The sequence below is a fragment of the Spermophilus citellus genome (genome assembly GCF_964194105.1).
Source record: "Spermophilus citellus genome assembly, chromosome: 17".
NCBI lineage: Eukaryota > Metazoa > Chordata > Mammalia > Rodentia > Sciuridae > Spermophilus > Spermophilus citellus.
In genome coordinates this window covers 66,095,738-66,111,412 of record NC_138199.1, presented here as the reverse complement: position 1 = coordinate 66,111,412, position 15,675 = coordinate 66,095,738, and the positions used below count along the sequence as shown (strand labels likewise).

The 15,675-nt window shown below is 36.2% G+C and overlaps 1 protein-coding gene across 10 annotated transcripts in view; it reads right to left on the bottom strand.

The window, feature by feature from the left end:
- Positions 1 to 15,675, bottom strand: part of CEP112 (centrosomal protein 112) — a gene marked incomplete at both ends in the record, with an annotated part of 491,423 nt that overhangs the window by 157,750 nt on the left and 317,998 nt on the right. Inside the window, one exon of one of the 10 annotated variants that reach the window (XM_081273020.1) lies at positions 4,154 to 4,315. The exons of the other annotated variants lie outside the window; for them this stretch is intronic. Within the exon in view, the coding sequence (XP_081129146.1) occupies positions 4,154 to 4,315 (162 nt within the window). Of the gene's footprint in view, positions 1 to 4,153; positions 4,316 to 15,675 lie in introns of those variants that run through there. 10 annotated transcript variants of the gene reach the window in all.

The following is a 15,675-nucleotide window of genomic DNA, read 5'->3' as shown; positions in this document are numbered from 1 at the left end:
AAGTATAGTGACACAGGCTCTGCTACCACTGAGACTCCCAGTGTGCTCTAAATAGTGGAGTATGAATGCAGAAGTAACTCTACGGGCATCTGTTACATATGTATCTTTAATACACAAATAATAGAAAGTTCAAAATATACTCTTGTGATATAACCAACCAAAAGAAATAAAATATTTTTAAAGCAAATACAATTTTAAACATGAAAGTTAAAGGGGTTTTCTACACAACTTGGGAATTCTAATATTTTAAAAAGTTTTCAATTATTACATGAATAGTTTTTTTTAACGTTTAAAAGGTAATTAATTCATGAAAATGTCAGATATCACTCACAATGCTTCAAGTATGTGTGGAAAAGAAACATATTTGGTCTGATGCTGGAGAATAAAATATTTTGGGTCTGATTTCAAAACTATGATTTTCAGAAACTTTAAAATATTTAAATACTCAAGATTTTCAATCCAAAGGAATATTACAATATTTTAAAAGTATTTTTCTGTTATTTTTATTTTTAAAAAGGTTGATTTCTCTGGAGAGTGAAATCTAAGAATGAGTTATATCTAAAATACAGGTATTTCGAACTATCTATCACTTTTCCTATCCTATATTTGTTTACAATGTAATATTTTAAAAATCATATGTATGTCATAAAACAAAACAAGTAAACTGGGAAGTTACATATCATATATTCATTTTCTTGAATTAATAGGATTCTTCATATGTTAGGTCTGTTCTGAGAGGCTATTTTCCAAAATTCACAAGTATAGTAATAAAATATATTACTGTGAGAAAAAATACATTGATATATATGGCACTATTAAAATACAACTAATCTTTCACAGGAAAAACTACTAAATAATTGGTATTTATACAATTATCTGTGTAGAAAAAGAATCTATCAAAAAAAAAGGACTAGAAGAAACATGAGTTTCGAAGATTATATTGTATAAGGTCAATGTCCAAAAGTCTAGTGTATTTCTACACATTAGCAATTAACAATTAGAAATTGAAATTAAAAACATAAAATTACATAGAAGCTAACAAAATAGATACAACATCTATATGCTGAAAAGTATAAATACAGATGAAAGAAATTAAAGAAAACCTAAATAAATGGCAAGACCTTCCATGTACATGGATCAGAAGAATTTAAGATTTCACTTCTCTCCACAGTGAGATATACATTCAATACAATTTAAAAAAATCCCCTCAGGATTCTGTGTAGTTTTCATCACTCCACTTCTAAGAAAAGCACTGAAATTATCATAGCCCAAATAATTTTGAACCCCCCCCCACACACACACATACACACACACACAACACACACACACACACACACACACACACAGTGTTGGACAATTCCCAGTCTTACTCTAAAATTGCCTACAAATGCTGTAGTAATCAAGACAGTATGTGCTGGAAAAAGACAGGAGGTGCAGGTGAATGAAGGAATAACACAGTAGCAGAGCACAGTATACAGTCAGCTGATTTCCAACAAAGCTGCACAGGTGATTCAATGAAGAAAGGACAGTCTTTTCAACAAATGGTGCTGAAACAACTGAATCTTAATTTATACCTTGTACTAGTTACAAAAGTTGACACAAAATGGACCACAAACATAACCACAAAGCCTAAAATGATGAAATTTGTGGGAGAAAACAGGAGAAAATCTTTGTGATCTGAGGTTAAGTATGTTCTCTATATATGAAAGAACAAACTGATAAACTGGACCTCACCATTCATGGAGAGAAAAAATTTACAAATCACATGTCTTATAAAGAACTTGTATCCAGAATATATAAATAACTCTCAAAATGCAGTGACAGAAAATTAAAAATTGAATTTAAAAATCTGAAAAAAAATGGGTTGGGGTTGTGGCTCAGTGGCAGAGCACTTGTCTCACACATGTGAGGCACTGGGTTCAATCCTCATCACCACATAAAAATAAACAAACTAAAGACATTGTGTCCAATGTATAATTAAAAATAATTTTTAAAAATCTGAAAAAAATTTTAAATAGGTTTTCACTAAGAAAGATATTCCAATGACAAATACACAGATGAACAGTATTAATATGCTAGATATTACTGGTCATTAGGTATACACCTGTGAAGAGAAATACCTATTAGGATGGCTAAAAAAAAATTACAAACTCAATACAAAGCACTGGTGAGGATGTGACATAGCAGAGCTCTCCTACATTGCTGGTGGGAGTGCAGAATAATAAAATCACTTTGGAAACAGTTCAGCAGTTTCTAATAAAGTTAAAAATTATACTTAACTTACAATCCATTAATCCTAAAATTTATGTCTACACAAAATCTTTATGTGAATGTTTAACAACCCAAATATTCCTCAATTGGAAAACAGATAAACAAATTTTGATACACTGTACAGGGGAATATTTCTAACAATAAAAAGCAAGGAACTATGGCTACACACAAGTGAATCTCAAATGCATTATGCTAAGGGAAAGAAGCCAGATTCAAAAGACTACATACTGAATAATTCACTGATATGACATTCCAGAAAAGGCAAATCTACAGTCACAGAAAATAAATGACTGGTTACCAGGAGTTGGGCTAAAGGAAGGAAGTGGGCTGATGACCAAGGATCTGGAGGAATATTTGAGGTGATGGATAGGAACTGTTCTATCTCTTGACAGTGGTGATGGTTTGTCAAAACTTGGAGAACTGTACATAAACCATGTGAATTATGTATGTTTTTAAAAAAGAGGAATGAATGGAGAGTTGGAAGAATATAGAAAAGAGTCAGTATAGCCAGCAGTGTGTGGAGAAGGCAGGCAGGGATAGGTACCATCTTGGAGGGTGGGTGGTGAGTTACAGGTCTTCTAGGAAGAAGGTACAGCACATGTGAGGCTGTGGAGGGAGGTTGTCACAGCCTATTTGTGGAAAGGAAATTGTCAGGAGTGGGAACAGCAGAGATTGTGGGAAAGCAGTCGAGAAAAGTAGAAGATACACTCCACTCCTGTTGGGATGGCTATTTTAAAACAGACAACTACAGTGTTGGCAATGGAGAGACTGGAAGCCCTGTGCCTACACTGCTAGTGGGAATGTAAAATGGAGCAACCATTATGAAAAACATACGGCAGAGAAAGAAAGAAAGGAAGGAAGGAAGGAAGGAAGGAAGGAAGGAAGGAAGGAAGGAAGGAAGGAAGGAAGGAAGGAAGGAAGATCATATCTACCAACTTCAGTTCTAGGCATACATATGACTGAAAGCAGGAGGAAGAATAGATTTCTGGAAGTCCATGTTCAGAGCATCATTATTCACAGTAGAGAAAAGGCTGAAGCAACCTAAGTGTCCATCAACAGATGCATGGATAAACAAAATGTGATAAATACACACAATGAAATCTTATTCAGTCAAATAAAAGGAAATTCTGACACATGCTACAGCATGGATGAACCTCAAAGACATTATGCTAAGTGAAATAAGCCAGACATAAAAGGGCAGCCACTATATGATGTCTTATCAGGGACTCCAGTCAGAAACATAGACCGAATGTAGAGTGGTAACCACAGGTCAAAAGGAGGAGCAATGGGGAGTTATTGTTGAATGGGATAGTGTCAGTTGTTTCAATATGAAAAAAGCCCTGTGGATGGATGATGGTGATGTACTTAATTCCACTGAACTGTGTAGTAAAAAAATGGTTAAAATGGTGAATTTCAAGTTATACATATTTTACCATGATTTAAAATTAATTAATTAAAATAAATATGGAAAAATAAAGATTAGAGAGGAGAAATAAGATCATGCAAATCTTTGCCCATACAGCCTAGCAGATGTGATATCGTTTTGGGCAGTGGTACTTTGTAAGTTTTTAAACAGGGGTGGGGTGGGGTGGGTGGAGAATGTTATTAGTTCACAATCTACATCTTCCAGAAAGTCTGCCCAGTTACATCTATTTCTCCCAGACTTCTAGACACCTTCCTGCTGTTTCCCAGGCCTTGCAGTCCAACAGAGTGAGACGATGCCCTTGATTGCAGTTCAGTGTAATCACAGTTCTATCTCTTCTATTATCCCTGTCTCTGTTCAATTTAATCTCCTTGAGAGGCTGTTTTTATATCACCCACGTGGCAATAACATCTCATTTTTAGCAAGCAAAATCCCTCTAGGTAGATATCTCAGTCTTACCTTCTTCTCCTTATGGCCAGACAGTTCTGGGTCTCTCAGGGGCCGCAACCTGACAGCTTGCTCTACTATGGGAGCATTATTATTCTCTTCTTCCATCCCTATCTGTCCCAGGGCTTGAATCTCCTCAGGAGATAGGAAGTCTAATATCAGAGAGGTCCACATCTCCTATGGTCCCCATTAAGATCCCAGATGTAATGATGAGAGTGAGCCCCATGCGCAGGCTACAGGATGGGCAGAGCTGCTGCTATATGCCTTCAATGTCTCCCTGCCCTGATAGAAAGGTGACATGGGCCCATAGGCTTAGTGTTTGAGAAATCCCCAGTCTCTCAGGAAGGGGTGAGGCAAGGCCAGTGACATCATAATCAGACTGCTAGGTTCCTGTTGTCACTACAGCAATGCTTGCACTCTCTTTCCTTTGTGATGCCAGTCTCCCAGGGGCAAAAGCAGGAGAAGCAGACTGAAGCCGCCCTAAGGCTTAGGAACAGGGCAACAAAATTACCAGAAGATGACTTCTGAACATTACTGTTCATCTTACAAAGTGTTATAATATAGAACATTTAGGAAGTACAGAAAAATGCAATGCAAAAATCACATATGATTTCATCCCCCAAAGAAATGAACTGCCATATTTCTCTCCCTTTTTTCCCTGAGTGTGAATTCCTCCATGGCTTACTTTCTCAGTTTCTCATCCTCCATCAAAGCCATTGGAAAGCTATGTTAACTCTAAACATATCCAGAATCTGACCCCCTCTCCTGCTCCCACTGTGGGCTAAGTCATCATTATCCTCTTATCTGGACTAACTGGCTTCCCACTTTTGTTCTCATGTAGCTTAGAGGTCCCCTCTGTGATGCAATACTCTCATGTTGTCCCATTACTCAGAGTTAAGGCCCAAGTCCTTGGAATGACCTTGAAGCAATGATCAGAGCCTTGGAATCCCTCTCACCATATTCTGCCCTCTCCCCATTGTCCACTGCACTGTGTCCATAATGGTTTCCCTACTGATCCTTAGCCATGCCAGCCCCACTCCTGACTTAGAGCCATTAAAGTGGCTATTCCCTTGTCAGCAATTTCTTCCTCCAAAAGTTGTCATGGCTCACTCAACTCCTTCATTTTGCTCAAATGCTATCTTCCTGATGAAGTCAACTCTCATCACACTATTTAAACAGCACCAACCATGGTATTCCAGAATCTGCCTTATTCTTCTCTATCATTTCAATAGGAAAGACATTTTTCAAAATTCTGTTATGTGTATATGTGTATGTTTGTGTGTACGTATTTATATATAAAAATCAATGCTTACCGTGTGTCTGTCTTGCTGTAATGAGCTCAGAGGGGATAGGAGTATCTGCCTGCTTTGTTCACTGCTATGTCCCAACCACCCAGGATGTCTGTACACAAGACAGGCACCAAATGTGGAAAGCACTGAGTGTGCCATTGTCTATTGACTATCCCCAGCATCTCTTTTTCTCTTAAGAAAATAACAACCTTCCCTCTTCTATTACTGTCCATGCTTCCAGGTCCCTGCTTCCACAGATGTGGACTGGGACAAAATTATCTCCAGTGGAATATGAGAATGATGTGTGCAACTTCCATAGCACTTCCTCAAAATAAAATGGCCTGTCCTTCTCTTTATCTCTCTACTCTGTCCCCCACCATCCCTTGCCACTAATTAAGAAATGTTGACAACTGGAATATCAGCCTTTAATACAGATTTGAATCCACCATATTGAGGATAAAAGAGGCATCTCAACAGCTAGGTTGGATTCCTATGTGACTTTGTGTAACAAAATCATTTTCTCAAACTGGTACAGCCAATATGGAAAGCAGTATGGAGCTTCTTTGGAAAACTGGGAATGGAGCCACCATTTGACCCACCTATCCCCCCTCCTTGGACTATACCCAAAGGACTTAAAAACAGCATACTACAGGGACACAGCCACATCAATAATTATAGCAGCACAATTCACAATAGCTAAACTATGGAACACAATAGCTAAAATATGCCCTTCAACAGATGAATGGATAAAAAAATGTGGTATATGTACCCAATGGAATATTACACAGAAGAATGAAATTATGGCATTTGCTGCTGAATGGATGGAACTGGAAAGTATCATGCTAAGTGAAATGAGCCAATCTCCAAAAAACAAATGCCAAATGTTTTCTTTGATATAAGGAGTCTGATTCATAGTGGGATACGGAAGGGGAGCATGGGAGGAACAGCGAACTCTAGATAGGGCAGAGAGGTGGGAGGGGAGGGGACGGGGTTAGAAATGATGGTGGAATGTGATGAACATCATCATGCAAAGTACATGTATGAAGACATGAATTGGTGTGAACATACATTATATACATACAACCAGAGATATGAAAAAATGTGCTCTATAGTGTAATATGAATTGTAATGCATTATATTGTCATATACAAAAAAAATCAGTAAAAAGTGAATATTAAAAAAATAATTTTCTCACACCACTGGGTTATCCTAATGCTTACGGACTGTTCTGTGTGAGAGAAATAAACTTCCCTATCCTTCCGATATCCTTTTTATAAACGCTTAGGCTCAAGTACCATATACAATTTTTCTCTTTTGATTTATTGATACTTTAATTGTTCCTAATATCAAACTATCTTTGCTTTCCTGAAATAAACACCATGCGATCATGGTGTATAACATTTTAACTGTGCTACTTGATTCTTTTGCCTGATGAATTTTTTACAATATCATAAGGGAGACCAATAATTTTTAGATGGATGACTTTTTTAGGTTTTGATATTATGCTAACCAAGGAATATATTACCAGGTTAAAGAGATGGATATTTTTAAGGTCCATAATAGATTACCAAAAGCTTTCATTCCCATTATCAGCACTTTAGGGTTTTATTCACTCATTCTTGGCATTTGTTATTATTAACAAAAAAATGATACTTGGTATGACTTAAAATGAATTACTTTTTCAATATGTCAAAAATAGAATATATTCCTAATTGTGAGAATAAAGAGATTTATTTTAAGTTAGTTGTATTTTTTTTCTGACCATGTACTTTCTGTTTTTCTACTTTGTCTATAATATATTTAATTTAAATTACTTGATCACTTTCAATTATCAGCTTATTTAATCTTCTCAATACTGGATCAGGAAATCCAGGTCCACAGAAAATAAATGCTATTATAAATAAGTGTTAGAGCCAGATTTGACTCTAAGCCCCGAACTCTTCCACTGTACCACACCCACAGCACAGTGCAACCTCAGAGACTCAACCTCACACCTAGTACTCACAGAACATCTAAACCAGGAGTCAGGAGTGTAGAATGGGGAGGCACTAACCCTTCACCCCAGCTTCCCTGAGTCTCCTAATAAATGGGAAATAATTTAGGTTCTATGTGCATACAATGCTACTGAACTGTTGATGTGTGGAAAAAACATCAGTTAGGCTGTCTGGAATATTAAAATAATTATAATCTAGTTATCTATAACCTAAAGTCAGTTCTACGGTCAGAAAGGTACTCATTTAAAATAATTTTTGACAACTGTAACACTCAATTAAGTTATGGGATTCATAAGAAGAAAAGAAGCAACTATTACCTAAAAAGTATCCTGGTAGTTAAAGTGACATATAACAGCATTGAGGCTGGGACATGTTTAAGAGTGAAAATGGTTGGGGAAATGCTAAGTCATATAAGACACTAAGACAACAGGTATAAACTGGAACTTTTCAGGACAAATCAGGATGCACGAGTGGTGAGCTATCAAACCAGTACCATAAATTATGATTTTGTTCTTATTTGCAGTAATTTCATCATGTTAAAATACTAATATTTTACTCCCCTCGACACCCAGGTGAGAGGGGCCTCCCCCTCGAGGAGAGAGTGCCCTCTACCCTGGGTGCCGTGGGAGCTCCCCCCCTCCCCGGAACACCCAGTGACATGGAAAAAGATACAAGTCCAATAAGTCTTATGGCTTTGCTAAGAGGATGAGAGGATCAAAAGGCATACACAGTTGTTAACACTAATCTTAAATATATGCACACACCAAAAAAACCCAAACTGACAGGGTGTACTTGCTCATGCACACTCACACACAGCACAAACAGCGGCTTCTTTTATTTGCTCCCCACTCTCTGGGTTTAGATATCAACCTCTGAAGATAGCAAATAAACTGCTGTATTTTCAATAACTTCTAAAGTCAAATCAAAATCTTTTGCTGCACTGACATAAGAGATTCTCAATTTTTCTAGGTAGAATTTTTTTTCACATAATTCAAAAAGAGAAAAACAACAACTTCTGGTCAATGGAAGAATTCCCATTTTTAATGGCTCTCCTGGAACATTGGAGAGTTAGAGAATAAAAAGGAAGAATTACTCTTATAAATTTTAAATGCTCAATTTATGGTTTATTTATAATTCTACATCTTGTTTTCAAATAATCTTAACATAAAATACACTGACTTTTAATTTTCTCCAAATAAAACATTTTTTTTTTCTAGGCTTGGAAAACTCTGAAGGTAAGTTATTGATTGGACCTTCCAGACTGCTAGAAAACAGAAGTGCTCTTTGACATGCAGCAAAGAGGCAGGGAGAGGATAAACAGAAGACTCTAGGAAGCCAAAAGGCCTTCATCAGGGAGTAGCCTGTCCTCATATGTCACAGCTGTGACTACACAATATATTGTGCTTTGCACTCTGCTCAAGTAAGGGTGAACTTTTGACAATGCAAATGCTCAAGCATAAGTGATGATAAATACCTGCTCTATTTTTTAAAATACACGAACAGCTCAGATATGATTCCAGTTTTGATTTTCACCTTGTGAAACAGGTGACTCACATCAGAACTCGGACAAATTAGGAAGAAGCTGGAGTTGAAGTTTGGTAAAAAAAAAAACAAACAAACAAAGAACACTACCTCTTGTTACATAGAAGATATATAAACTGATGTAACTAAAATACCTGAATTGGTTTGATTTGGCATTTTGTGAAAATGGCAACAAAAGTTTTTGCTTTTGTATAAAGCAAGATATAAACCCTTCCATCATTCAAAGACATATTCAAATTCTCAACTTTAATATACACGAACATTAATTTTTTTTAAAGACAGACAGAGAGAGAGAGAGAGAGAGAGAGAGAGAGAGAGAGAGAGAGGGAGGGAGGGGGGGATAATTTTTTTTTAATATTTATTATTTTTTAGTTCTCGGCGGACACAACATCTTTGTATGTGGTGCTGAGGATCGAACCCGGGCTGCACGCATGCCAGGCGAGCGCGCTACCGCTTGAGCCACATCCCCAGCCCACGAACATTAATTTATTGCTCCTAAAATATGTACACATCCTTAGTTTTCCAAGTTGACCTTTCTTTGTATTTTTTCTTTTATAATCATGTTTAGAGGTGTCACTGCAGTCCGTTATACCAGGCTGAAGCTATATAATCTCAGAGAAATACCAACATCAAATTCATCATCATTCATGGGTTACTATAAAAATTATACTGGATGTCATTTGTCAATTGATTTTGTAAATCTTAATATTTAATTTTAAAATTTAAAGATATAAACTTCACTTTTTTTTAGTAAAGAAAAAAGTCAAGGAAAAGATCAAAGTTGGAAGGACAGAACTGAGATTAGAAATCCTTTTTAAGCCAAAATGACAATGTCTCTATAAGTTAATATTAATCCGGTAATTATAAATTTCAAAGGTTTAAGTAGCTTCTATGACCTTAGCTTTTTTGAATAATCATGCCATACAGAGCCTTTCTTAAATTTGAAAAAGATGCTGAACTGTTGCTCAGAATCTTTTAATGACTTCAGGCTGGCGGAATTCCAGCATAATCCTTCAGGTACCACTTAAAATTACAGACCAGGAACCCACACTGGTGAATGCAATGTCAAATTCATAAGCGCCTTTTACTTAGCAGAGTACACTGAAAAAAATGTGTGAGATGTTAATATATATTAAAATATCAAAATGTTAAGCTTAAAGAAACTATAGTGGAGAATTCACAACAGAAAAGATGAATAGATCAGACTCAATAAAAACGAATTTTTTTGTGTCTCAAAAAATTAAAAGGCAACTACCAAAAATACTTGCCACAATGATGATAAGAGCTTTATCATTCTAAAAGGAAAAAGAGTTCATGTAAGTTTATGAAAAATCATAAGGACACAGAAACTGGCAAAAAAATATGAATAGGTAATCCACAGGCAATGAAATACAAATAGGAAATCTATTATAAATGTTCAATTTCTTGCTCTTAAAATGCAAATTAAAATAACCAATTTCATAAAACAGCAAAAGTTAAGGAAAATAGTAATAATACTAAGAATGGGTTGGGTCAAACAGATACTCTATCAGGATAAATATAAATTAGTACAAATTTTCTGAAATGCAATTTGACCCAGTAATTATACAAGGATTTTAACCTAAGAGGGGAAAAATTGGAAATGTTGACAACAAAATTTTTGTACAAAGATACTAATCTCCACATAAAATATATATTTTTTAAAAATATAAATGTTCCAAAATAAAAGAAAAACACAATAAATTATGCTACACCCATAAAATGGAATACCATAAAACAATAATCACTATATTCTCAATGAATTTCAAATAAAATTTGAATATTCTTAGTGTAAGTTTTTAAAAAGCAAGAGAAAGAATTGTTTACTTTGCATGGTCTCAGCCAGCTAAGTGTGGACAGCTATTTTGCATACATGTAACTTATTACCATTAATTATATCTGAGCCATGTTAAGTAATAGGAAGTTTAATATGCATCTCTACTTTCCTTCTGTTCAAGGAAAGGTTATTGTAAAAATAGCGGAAAAGTTTTCTGAAATAATGATAAAATTTAAATGCCAGGGTTTTAATCGATCTTCTGAAAATTACTATCATCACGTAGTAATGTTCTTTAATTTTTCAAAGGTTCATATTTTATGGACTTTATTTCAATTCTGTTTGAGAAGATTTTAAAAGAGAAAAAAAGAAGTGCTCCCTTTGCAAATGCCAATCATTTACTCTCTTGGATTCTCTACTTCAAGCATTTTGACCTTGTGGAGATATCGCACATTTCTTTTAACTCTAGGCCACTGAAGATCTCATCTAGGTCTAAATAGCTGCTGACAGATACCGAGGTAAGGAGCTGGACTTAGGAATTCTTTTATAACCTTAACATTGTAAGTGCTACTGAAATAAACCAGGCCCAGAGGGAATGTTACATTTAGATTATTTATTATTCTGGTGCTATTGACCTCATCTCTTAGAACCTCAATTTTATACTCAATGACAAAAAATTAATTTCTAAAATCTTTAATTCTGACTGAATTTTGAACTGCTAGCAAATATTTTGACCCAGATTTATTTAAACATGACAAAACATTCAACTTTTTATAAGAATCTGTGGGAAGAATCAAGTAGTTTCCAGAATGACACAACAGATTAGAAACTAAATTACTGGGATATTAGTGTAAATTCAAACTTTCAGAGTAGAAACTCAAATGTTTATTAATTTTTGTAGGAAAATTAAAACTATATCTAAAAAATATGCTTTTGTTTAATTTATTAATATGGAGAAAACCACAACACTAAAATAACCCAAATGAATATCTGATTGACCTTTTTTTTAAGACAGATGTCACCACGTTGTCCAGGCTGGCCAGAATTTCTGGGCTCCAATGATCTTCCCACCTCAGCCTTCTGGTAGCTGCACTACCACACCAAGCTTACAAACATATGAACACAAACATGCAGTTTGCACTACCCAAAGTATTTATGTGTTGAAATCAAATCTGGATAACTTAATAACATTCCCATCATTCACATTCCCATTCACAGGGGCTATGCTGAATTTCATAGTTGATCACCCATTTATTCATTCATCTAACAGTTAATGAATGCTGATTTTGTGCAAAGTACCAAGATTGTGAAGCTTTAGAAACTAATATTTCATAAAGCATGTTTTTGACTCAGTCCATTTTGCATTTGGAAATGCTTAACTTAACTCCTTTAATTAAGTAAAAACATCTATCAATTGGAAATACAAATAACTCTTTCATATTAAGAGCTCAGTGCTTGGATTTTTTTTCTTTTGTTTTTCTATCTACCTACCTACCTACCTACCTATCTATCTATCTAACTTTAGTCAGCACTTGGATTTCATCATATGGCTTTGGTGGTTGGCAAATTCCTCCAATTCAACAAAAATCAAACTCTTGGTACTAAACTCCAGCCTACTTGCTGCTGTATGCCCTTTCCCCAGACTGTCCCCCTGCCAACAAGTCCCTGCATTCTGGCTAACCTCCCCAGTGCTGTCTCCATGTCAACTAAGATTACTAAAATTACTAAGTTCACTCTATCTTCTTGCTTTACTTGTATTCTCAGTTCAGCTCAGGAACATTCCATTCTTCCAGACTCATACTGCCCCTACTCTCTCCTCTATCTGCAGGACAACTCTGATTCCATCTCAGCAGATTCCTTCCCCTCCTCTTCCTTTCAGTGGCATCCTCCCACCTTGCTTAGCCTGGCTGCTTCATTTTTTTGAAACTCCACACCTAAGCTGACTACTGTCGTCTTTACTAAGACTTTTAGCTCTCAGGGTTGGGGCTGTGGGTCAGTGGCAGAGCGCTTGCCTAGCACGTGTAAGGTACTGGATTGGATCCTCAGCACCACATAAAATAAAGTTATATAAAAAGAATTTTAGATCTAAGGTCTTCTCAAGTCTTGTCACTGAACTTCTCCATACTTTACCCACCCTCTTCTTCCCTCTCCCTGGGCTAAACACAAGCCTCCTGTCACTCATTCATTTAATATACTTGAGTGATGAACACATACCACATGCCAGGTTTTTAAAGCATTAACAGTACAGGAATGAATAAGATGGACATGCTCATGGAGTGATGTTCTAGTGGGTGGGAGGGAACAGAGAATAAAAAAGCCAACATAAAAAGATTATTTCAGATAGAACTAATAAATGAATTCAGCAAAGTATCAAGATATAAAATCAACACATATAAATCAAAGGCATTTTTGTACATCAGTGACAAATTCTCTAAAAGAGAAACTAGGAAAATCATCCATCTACAATAGCCTCAAAAAAAAAAAAAAAAAAAAAGAAAGTACTTGGGAATCAATGAAATAGGTGAAAAACCTTTACAATGAAAACTACAGAATGATAAAGAAAGAAACTAAAGAAGACCTTAGAAGATGGAAGGATCTACTTGTTCTTAGATAGGCAGAATTAATAGTCAAAATGACCACACTACCAAAAGTAGTATACAGATTTAATGCAATCCCAACAAAAATCCCACTGGCATTCCTCATAGAAATAGAAAAAGCAATCATGAAATTCATATGGAAAAATAAGAGACCCAGAATAGCCAAAGCAATCCTTAGCAAGAAGAGTGAAGCAGGAGGCATTACTATACCAGATCTTAAACTATACTACAGGGCAACAGTAACAAAAACAGCATGATACTGGCACCAAAATAGACCTGTAGACCAATGGTATAGGATAGAAGACACAGAGACAAACCCACATAATTATAGTTATCTCATATTAGACAAAGGCACCAAAAACATGCATTGGAAAAAAGATAGCCTCTTCAACAAATGCTGCTGGGAAAACTGGAAATCCATATACAACAAAATGAAATTACACCCCTATGTCTCACCATGCACAAAACTCAACACGAGGTAGATCAAGAATCTAGAAATTAAACCATAGACCCTGCACCTAACAGAAAAAAAAGTAGGCCCAAATCTCCATCGTGTTGGATTAGGCCCCGACTTCCTTAATAAGACTCCAATAGTGCAAGAAATAAAATCAAGAATCAATAAATGGGATGGAGTCAAACTAAAAAGGTTCTTCTCAGCAAAAGAAACAATCAATGAGGTGAACAGAAAGCCTACAGAAGGGGAACAAATTTTTACCACACACACATCAGATACACATCTAGGATATATAAAGAACTCAAAAATCTTAACACCAAAAAAACAAATAACCCAATCAATAAATGGGCCAAGGAACTGAACAGACACTTCTCAGAAGGGGAGATACAATTAATCAACAAATATATGAAAAAAATGTTCAACATCTCTAGCAATTAGAGAAATATAAATCAAAACTACTCTCAGATTTCAACCTGTCAGAATGGCGGCTATTAAGAATATAAACAACAAGTGCTGGCGAAGATGTGAGGAAAAGGCACACTCATACATTGCTGATGGAACTGCAAATTGGTGCAGCTGACAGGGAAAGCAGTATGGAAATTCCATGGAAAACTGGGAATGGAACCATGAGTTGACCCAGAAATCCCACTCTTCAGTTTATACCCAAAGATCTTAAAAACAGCAAACTACAGGGACACAGCCACATCAGTAGCAACACAATTCACAATAGCTAAACTGTGGAACCAATTTAGATGCATTTCACTAGATAAATGGATAAAGAAAATGTGGTATATACACACAGTGGCATATTATTCAGCATTAAAAGAGAATAAAATCATGGCATTTGAGGTAAATGAATGGAGTTGGAGAATATAATGCTAAGTGAGGTAAACCAATCCCCAAAAACCAAATACCAAATGTTTTCTTTGATATGAGGATGCTGATCCATAATGGGGGTGGGGGGAATAGGAGGAATGGAGGAACTTTAGATAGGGCAAAGGGGAGTGAGGGGAAGGGAGTAGCCTCAGGGGTAGGAAAGATGGTGGAATAAGATAGACATCATTACCCTAAGTACATGTATGGAAAAACAAATGGTGTGACTCTACTTTATGTACAACCAGAGACATAAAAAATTGTACTCTGTGTGTGTACTATGAATTGAAATGATTTCTGCTATCATATATAACCAATTAAAATAAATAAAAATAAATTTAAATCAAAAAAAGATGATTTCAGAAAGTAAGAAGAGATACGAAGACAATAAAACAGTGGGATGAAGTGTGGTATAAGAAGCCAGACTTTAAGATGGGTGCAGTATCACACACCTGTAATCCCAGCAGCTCAGGTGGCTGTGACAGGAGGACTACAAGTTCTAAGCCAGCCTCAGCAACGGTGAGGCACTTAGCAACTCAGTGAGACCCTGTCTCTAAATAAAACACAAAATAGGGCTGGGTATTGGCTCAGTGATCAAGTGCCTCTGAGTTCAATTCCTGGCACCCCACACCCCACCAAAAGAAGCCAGACTTTAGACAGAGAGGTCAGAGAAAGATGTTAAGAAGTATAGCACCAAGAGAAAGAGGCCAGGTATAAGAAAATCATAGACGGCTGCAGGCAGAAGATGCAGGTGTAAGAACCTCGAGGCAGGAGACAGTGGAGCAGTTCCAGGAATGAACCCTGCCACATGTCCTGCATGTACCCCTAAAGCCAAGGGCTGAGGTCAGCCAGGGCTGTGATTTCGATAGGCCCTCCTCTGGCGCACCACTGACTATTCTCCATACCAAAAAGCTCTTCCTCTTCACCAGTCCCTTTTTCCTGAATGTTAAAATGCTTGAGACATAACCAGACTAAAAACACATTTTCTTTAAC